The sequence below is a fragment of the Poecile atricapillus genome, unplaced genomic scaffold (genome assembly GCF_030490865.1).
Source record: "Poecile atricapillus isolate bPoeAtr1 unplaced genomic scaffold, bPoeAtr1.hap1 scaffold_333, whole genome shotgun sequence".
NCBI classification, from domain to species: Eukaryota; Metazoa; Chordata; class Aves; order Passeriformes; family Paridae; genus Poecile; species Poecile atricapillus.
The window spans coordinates 27,141-35,775 of NW_026709130.1; the positions used below are offsets into that span (position 1 = coordinate 27,141).

General features: G+C 62.4%; 1 protein-coding gene across 1 annotated transcript in view; it reads left to right on the plus strand.

Annotated features, from left to right (window-relative positions):
* LOC131574458 (CXXC-type zinc finger protein 1-like) overlaps positions 1-7,031 on the plus strand; it is a 29,929-nt gene extending 22,898 nt beyond the window's left edge. The window contains 6 exon segments of the mRNA XM_058828924.1: positions 329-439; positions 1,777-1,826; positions 2,292-2,388; positions 3,510-3,579; positions 3,582-3,661; positions 6,888-7,031. Of these exon segments, the coding sequence (XP_058684907.1) occupies positions 329-439; positions 1,777-1,826; positions 2,292-2,388; positions 3,510-3,579; positions 3,582-3,661; positions 6,888-7,028 (549 nt within the window). The 3' untranslated portion in view covers positions 7,029-7,031.
* Positions 7,032-8,635: the final 1,604 nt, after the last annotated feature.

Below are 8,635 nucleotides of genomic sequence, written 5' to 3' on the forward strand. Positions count from 1 at the left end.
TCTGGGGATCCCCAAATGTTTAAATTCTCCCCATTTTGGGTCCTCTTTGAGACCCCTGAGCACCCACATGGGGCTCCTGGAGATCTGGGGATCCCCAAAATCCTTTAATTCTCCCCATTTTGGGTTTTTTTGAGACCCCTGAGCACCCTCAGGCAGCTCCTGGAGATCCGGGGATCCCCAAATCTTTCAATTCTCCCCATTTTGGGTCCTCTTTGAGCCCCCTGAGCATCCCCCAACCCCCCCAGTCCCTCCTTGGGGCACCCCCAGCCCCCCCTGGAGCCCCTCCCCGGTTTGGGGGTGCCCCCCTGAGCCCTGGGTGCCCCCCCAGAGCACGGAGGGGGACAGTGAGGACACGGACCTGCAAATCTTCTGCGTGTCCTGCGGCCACCCCATCAACCCCAAGGTGGCCCTGAGGCACATGGAGCGCTGCTACGCCAAGGTGGGGGGTCCTGGGGGGGTCCTGGGGGGTTTTGGGGGGTCTGGGGGGGGTCTGGGGGGTCCTGAGGGGGTCCTGGGGGGTCTGGGGGGGTCTGGGGGGCACCTCTGGGCTGCTGGGGGATCCTTCTGGGGTCTGGGGGATCATCCAAGGGATCTGGGGGCTCTTCTGGGGGGTCCTGGGGGGGTCTGTGGGGGTCCTGGGGGGGTCTGGGGGGGTCCTGGGGGGTCCTTGGGGGGCTCCTGGGGGGGTTTGGGGGGAACCTCTGGTCTGCTGGGGGGTCTGGGGGATCTTCTGGGGGTCTGGGGGGGTCCTGGGAGGATCTGGGGGGGTCCTGGGAGGGTCCTGGAGGAGGTCTGGGGGTCATGGGAGAGTCCTGGGGGGGTCCTGGGGGGTCTGGGGGGTCCTGGGGGGTCCTTGGGGGGTCTGGAGGGGTCCTGGGGGGTCTGGGGAGGTCCTGGGGGGGTCTGGGGGGGTCCTGGGGGGTCCTGGGGGGGTTCTGGGGGGGTCAGGGGGGATCTGGGGGGGTCCTTGGGGGGCTCTGGGGAGGTCCTGGGGGGGTCTGGGGGGGTCTGGGGAGGTCCTGGGGGGTCCTGGGAGGGTCCTTGGGGGGGTCTGGGGGGTCCTTGGGGGGGTCCTGGGGGGTCCTGGGGGGGTCCTGGGGGATCTGGGGGGGTCTGGGAGGGTCCTGGGGGGGTCCTGGGGGGTCCTTGGGGGGGTCTGGGGGGCACCCCTGGGCTGCTGGGGGATCCTTCTGGGGTCTGGGGGATCATCCAAGGGATCTGGGGGCTCTTCTGGGGGGTCCTGGGGGGGTCTGGGGGGGTCCTGGGGAGGTCTGGGGGTCCTGGAGGGTCTGGGGGGCACCCCTGGGATGCTGGGGGATCCTTCTGGGGGATCTGGGGGATCTTCTGGGGGGTCCTGGGGGGTCCTGAGGGGGTCTGGGGGTCCTGGGGGGGGTCTGGGGGGTCTGGGGGGTCCTTGGGGGGGTCCTGGGGGGGTCCTGGAGAGGTCTGGGGGGTTCCTGGGAGTACCCTGGGGTCTCTATAGGGGCTGGGGGGGTTCCTGGGGGGATCTGGGGGGTCCTGGGGGGTTCCTGGGGGGATCTGGGGGGGTCTGGGGGGTTCCTGGTGGGGTCTGGGGTCTCTACAGGGTCTGGGGGGGTCTCGTGGGGAGGAGCTCTGGAGGGTCTGTGGGTCCATGGGTGGGGGGGGGGAGGGGCTTGGGGGGCTCTGTAGGGTCTGGGGGACCCTCTGGGGGTCTGTAGGGCCCTGGGGGGGTCTCGGGGGGGGGGGGGGGGTCACACCCCTGCCCCCCCTTTTTGACCCCCACCCCCCCTGCAGTACGAGAGCCAAACGTCCTTCGGGTCCATGTACCCCACCCGCATCGAGGGGTGAGTGGGGAGGGGGCTCCGGGGGTCCCAGCCCCCCAAATCCTCCTGGGGACACCCAGGGGAGGCTTTTTGGGGAGGGGGAGTCACCCTGGGGGGGGTCCCAGCCCCTCAAATCCCTTGGGATGGGGAGGGGACACCCAGGGGAGTGTCTGGGGGGGTCCTGGGGGCTCTTTTTGGGGAGGGGGAGTCACCCTGGGGGGGGTCCCAGCCCCTTAAATCCCTTGGGATGGGGGAGGGGACACCCAGGAGAAGCTTTTTGGGGAGGGGGAGTCACCTTGGGGGGTCCCAGCCCCCCAAATCCTCCTGGGAGGGGGGAGGGGACACCCAGGGGAGGTTTTTTTGGGGAGGGGGAGTCACCCTGGCGAGGGGGGATTTTGAGGGGGGGGGGTTGTGGCTGTTTGGGGAGGGGTCTCCTGTCCCCCTGTCCCCCTCCCCAGGACCCCTCTCGTGTCCCCCCCCCCCCAGGGCCACCCGGCTGTTCTGTGACGTTTACAACCCCCAGAGCAAAACCTACTGCAAGAGGCTGCAGGTGCTGTGCCCCGAGCACTCCCGGGACCCCAAGGTGGGTCTGGGGGCTCCTGGGGGGCGGGGGGAGTGTCCAGGACAGTCCTGGGACCCCCAAAATGGGTCTGGGGGCTCCTGGGGGGCGGGGGGAGTGTCCAGGACAGTCCTGGGACCCCCAAAATGGGTCTGGGGGCTCTTGGGGGGCGGGGGGAGTGTCCAGGACCCTTCCCAGGACCCCAAAATGGGTCTGGGGGTCCTGGAAAGTGTCCAGGACAGTCCTGGGACCCCAAGGTGGGTCTGGGGGCTCCTGGGGGGGCGGGGGGGAGTGTCCAGGACAGTCCTGGGACCCCCCCAAAATGGGTCTGGGGGCTCCTGGGGGACGGGGGAAGCCCCCAGGACCCTCCCAGGACCTTTCCCAGGACCCCAAAATGGGTCTGGGGGCTCCTGGGGGGCGGGGGGAGTGTCCAGGACCCTTCCCAGGACCCCAAAATGGGTCTGGGGGCTCCTGGGGGTCCTGGAAAGTGTCCAGGACAGTCCTGGGGACCCCCCAAAATGGGTCTGGGGGCTCCTGGGGGTCCAGGAGAGTGTCCAGGACAGTCCTGGGACCCCCCAAAATGGGTCTGGGGGCTCCTGGGGGGTGGGGGGAGTGTCCAGGACAGTCCTGGGACCCCCAAAATGGGTCTGGGGCCTCCTGGGGGACGGGGGCAGCGTCCAGGACCCTCCCAGGACCCTCCTGGGACCCCAAAATGGGTCTGGGGGGGATTTTAGGGGGGCAGGGGGAGCGCCCAGGACCCTTCCAGGACCCCAAAGTGGGCATTGGGGGGTTCTGGGGGTCCTGGGGAGTGTCCAGGACAGTCCTGGGACCCCCAAAATGGGTCTGGGGGCTCCTGGGAGTCATGGAAAGTGTCCAGGACAGTCCTGGGACCCCCAAAATGGGTCTGGGGGCTCCTGGGGGGCAGGGGGAGCACCCAGGACCCTCCCAGGACCCTTCCCAGGACCCCAGAATGGGTCTGGGGGCTCCTGAGGGGCAGGAGAAGCACCCAGGACCCTCCTGGGACCCCAAAATGGGTCTGGGGGTGCAGGGGAAGCCCCAGGACCCTGCCAGGACCCCCGGGGTGTCCCTGGAGGTGTCAGGGGGGGGTCTGGGGGTGTCCCCCAGCGCTGACCCCTCCCCGGCAGGTCCCGGCAGACGAGGTGTGCGGCTGCCCCCTGGTGCGCGACGTCTTCGAGCTCACCGGGGACTTCTGCCGCGTCCCAAGCGCAAATGTCACCGTCACTACTGCTGGGAGAAACTGAGGCGCGCCGAGGTGGACCTGGAGCGCGTCCGAGTGGTGGGTGACACCAAAATGGGTCACAAACGGCATCAAAATGGGTTAAAATGGGTTAAAAATGGGTTAAAATGGGTTAAAATGGGTTAAAATGGGTCACAAATGTCACCGTCACTACTGCTGGGAGAAACTGAGGCGCGCTGAGGTGGACCTGGAGCGCGTCCGAGTGGTGGGTGATGGGGTAAAATGGGTTAAAAATGGGGTAAAATGGGTCACAAATGGGTTAAAATGGGTTAAAATGGGTCACAAATGTCACCGTCACTACTGCTGGGAGAAACTGAGGCGCGCTGAGGTGGACCTGGAGCGCGTCCGAGTGGTGGGTGATGGGGTAAAATGGGGTAAAATGGGTTAAAATGGGGTAAAATGGGTCAGAAACGGGGTAAAATGGGTCACAAATGGGTTAAAATGGGTCACAAATGGGTTAAAATGGGTCACAAATGGGGTAAAATGGGTCACAAATGGGGTAAAATGGGTCACAAATGGGTTAAAATGGGTTAAAATGGGTCACAAATGGGTTAAAATGGGTTAAAATGGGTTAAAATGGGTTAAAATGGGTTAAAATGGGTCACAAATGGGTTAAAATGGGTCACAAATGGGTTAAAATGGGGTAAAATGGGTTAAAATGGGTCACAAATGTCACCGTCACTACTGCTGGGAGAAACTGAGGCGCGCCGAGGTGGACCTGGAGCGCGTCCGAGTGGTGGGTGACACCAAACAATGGGTTAAAATGGGTCAGAAACGGGGTAAAATGGGGTAAAAATGGGTTAAAATGGGTTAAAATGGGTTAAAATGGGTCACAAATGGGTTAAAATGGGTCACAAATGTCACCGTCACTACTGCTGGGAGAAACTGAGGCGCGCCGAGGTGGACCTGGAGCGCGTCCGAGTGGTGGGTGACACCAAACAATGGGTTAAAATGGGGTAAAAATGGGTCAGAAACAGGGTAAAATGGGGTAAAATGGGTTAAAATGGGTTAAAAATGGGTTAAAATGGGTTAAAAATGGGTCACAAATGGGTTAAAATGGGTTAAAATGGGTCACAAATGGGTTAAAATGGGTTAAAATGGGTTAAAATGGGTTAAAATGGGTCACAAATGTCACCGTCACTACTGCTGGGAGAAACTGAGGCGCGCCGAGGTGGACCTGGAGCGCGTCCGAGTGGTGGGTGATGGGTAAAATGGGGTAAAATGGGGTTAAAATGGGTTAAAATGGGTCACAAATGGGTTAAAATGGGGTAAAATGGGTTAAAATGGGTCACAAATGGGTTAAAATGGGTTAAAATGGGGTAAAATGGGTCACAAATGTCACCGTCACTACTGCTGGGAGAAACTGAGGCGCGCAGAGGTGGACCTGGAGCGCGTCCGAGTGGTGGGTGATGGGGTAAAATGGGGTAAAATGGGTTAAAAATGGGTTAAAATGGGTTAAAATGGGTCACAAATGGGTTAAAATGGTTAAAATGGGTTAAAAATGGGTTAGAATGGGTCACAAATGGGTTAAAATGGGTTAAAAATGGGGTAAAATGGGTTAAAATGGGTTAAAATGGGGTAAAATGGGTTAAAATGGGTTAAAATGGGTCACAAATGGGTTAAAATGGGTTAAAAATGGGGTAAAATGGGTTAAAATGGGTTAAAATGGGTTAAAATGGGTTAAAATGGGTCACAAATGTCACCGTCACTACTGCTGGGAGAAACTGAGGCGCGCTGAGGTGGACCTGGAGCGCGTCCGAGTGGTGGGTGACACCAAAATGGGTCACAAACGGCATCAAAATGGGTTAAAATGGGTTAAAAATGGGTTAAAATGGGGTAAAATGGGTTAAAATGGGTCACAAATGTCACCGTCACTACTGCTGGGAGAAACTGAGGCGCGCCGAGGTGGACCTGGAGCGCGTCCGAGTGGTGGGTGACGGGTTAAAATGGGGTAAAATGGGGTTAAAATGGGTTAAAATGGGTTAAAATGGGTTAAAATGGGTCACAAATGGGTTAAATGGGTCACAAATGGGTTAAAATGGGTTAAAATGGGTTAAAATGGGTCACAAATGTCACCGTCACTACTGCTGGAGAAACTGAGGCGCGCTGAGGTGGACCTGGAGCGCGTCCGAGTGGTGGGTGACACCAAATGGGCCAAAATGGCACCGAAATGGCACCAAATGGCACCGAAATGGCACCAAAACGGGCCAAAATGGCACTGAAATGGCCACAAATGGCATCAAAATGCCCCAAAATGGCCCCAAAACGGCCTCAAAGTGGTCCTGAAATGTCCCCGAGATGGCCCCAAAATGTCCCCATGGCCCTGTTGGTGTCACTGTCACCCAGGGTGTCCCCAGGGTGTCCCCAGGGTGTCCCCAGGTGTCCCCAGGGTGTCCCCAGGGGTGTCCCCGTGTCCCTGCTGATGTTCTTCATGATGTCCCTGTGTCCCCCTGTCCCGCTGTGTGTCCCATCTGTCTGTCTGTCCCTTGTCCTTGTCCGTCTGTCTCCCTGTCTGTCCCCTGTCCTGTGTCTGTCCCGTCTGTCCCCTGTCCCTCTGTCCTGTCCCCTGTCCTGTCCCCTGTCCGTCTGTCCCTGTCTGTCCTCTGTCTGTCTGTCCTGTCCCCTGTCCTGTCCCTTGTCCCCTGTCTGTCCCGTCTGTCTGTCCTGTCCCCTGTCTGTCCCTGTCCCTTGTCCCATGTCTGTCCCCTGTCTGTCTGTCCCCCTGTCCTGTCCCATGTCTGTCCCCTGTCTGTCCCTGTCCTGTCCCCTGTCTGTCCTGTCCCCTGTCCTGTCCCCTGTCCTGTCCCCTGTTCGTCCCTGTCTGTCCCTGTCCCCTGTCCCCTGTCTGTCCCTGTCTGTCTGTCCTGTCCCCTGTCTGTCCTGTGTCTGTCCCCTGTCTGTCTGTCCCCTGTCCCGTGTCCTGTCCCCTGTCTGTCTGTCCTGTCCCCCTGTCCTGTCCCCTGTCCTGTCCCCTGTCCTGTCCCCTGTCCTGTGTCCTGTGTCTGTCCCTGTCCCTGTCCCCTGTCCCCTGTCTGTCCCCTGTCTGTCTGTCTGTCCCCTGTCCTGTGTCCTGTCCGTCTGTCTGTCCCGTGTCCGTCTGTCTGTCCCGTGTCCGTCTGTCCATATGTCTGTCCCCTGTCTGTCCCCTGTCTGTCCCCTGTCCGTCTGTCTGTCCCGTGTCCGTCTGTCCGTCTGTCTGTCCCCTGTCTGTCCCGTGTCCCGTGTCCGTCTGTCTGTCCCGTGTCCGTGTCCGTCTGTCCGGCAGTGGTACAAGCTGGACGAGCTGTTTGAGCAGGAGCGCAATGTCCGTGCGGCGATGACGAACCGGGCGGGGCTGCTGGCGCTGATGCTGCACCAAACGATCCAGCACGACCCACTGACCACTGACCTGCGCTCGGACCGCTGACCCCTGACCCCCCCTGAGCACCCACTGACACCCACTGACCACCCTGACCCCCCCCGAGCACCACTGACCACCCCTGACCCCCCCCTGACCCGCTGACCACTGACCCCTGACACCCACTGACACCCACTGACCCGCTGACCACTGACCTGCGCTCGGACCGCTGACCCCTGACCCCCCCTGAGCACCCTGACCCCCCCCTGAGCACCCACTGACACCCACTGACCCGCTGACCACTGACCTGCGCTCGGACCGCTGACCCCTGACCCCCCTGAGCACCCTGACCCCCCCCTGAGCACCCACTGACCACCCTGACCCCCCCCTGACCCGCTGACCACTGACCTGCGCTCGGACCGCTGACCCCTGACCACCCCTGAGCACCCTGACCCCCCCCTGAGCACCCACTGACACCCACTGACCCGCTGACCACTGACCTGCGCTCGGACCGCTGACCACTGACCCCCCCTGAGCACCCACTGACCACCCCTGACCCCCCCTGACCCGCTGACCCCTGACCCCTGACACCCACTGACACCCACTGACCCGCTGACCACTGACCTGCGCTCAGACCGCTGACCCCTGAGCACCCACTGACACCCTGACCCCCCCGAGCACCCATTGACCACCCCTGACCCGCTGACCACTGACCTGCGCTCGGACCGCTGACCCCTGACCCCCCCTGAGCACCCACTGACACCCTGACCCCCCCCTGAGCACCCACTGACACCCACTGACCACCCCTGACCTGCTGACCACTGACCTGCGCTCGGACCGCTGACCCCTGAGCACCCACTGACACCCACTGACCACCCTGACCCCCCCCTGAGCACCCACTGACCCCCCCTGACCCGCTGACCACTGACCTGCGCTCGGACCGCTGACCCCTGAGCACCCCTGAGCACCCACTGACCCGCTGACCACTGACCTGCGCTCGGACCGCTGACCCCTGACCCCCCCCTGAGCACCCACTGACACCCTGACCCCCCCCCTGACCACCCCTGACCACCCCTGACCCGCTGACCACTGACCTGCGCTCGGACCGCTGACCCCTGAGCACCCCTGAGCACCCACTGACCACCCTGACCCCCCCTGAGCACCCACTGACCACCCTGACCCCCCCCTGACCCGCTGACCACTGACCCCTGACACCCACTGACACCCACTGACACCCACTGACCACTGACCTGCGCTCGGACCGCTGACCCCTGAGCACCCTGACCCCCCCCGAGCACCCACTGACCACCCTGACCCCCCCCTGACCCGCTGACCACTGACCTGCGCTCGGACCGCTGACCACTGACCCCCCCTGAGCACCCTGACCCCCCCCGAGCACCCACTGACCACCCTGAGCACCCACTGACACCCACTGACCACCCCTGACCCCGCTGACCACTGACCTGCGCTCGGACCGCTGACCCCTGAGCACCCACTGACACCCTGACCCCCCCTGAGCACCCACTGACCCGCTGACCACTGACCTGCGCTCGGACCGCTGACCCCTGAGCACCCTGACCCCCCCCTGAGCACCCGCTGACACCCACTGACCACCCCTGACCCCCTGACCACTGACCCCTGACACCCACTGACCACCCCTGACCACCCCTGAGCAA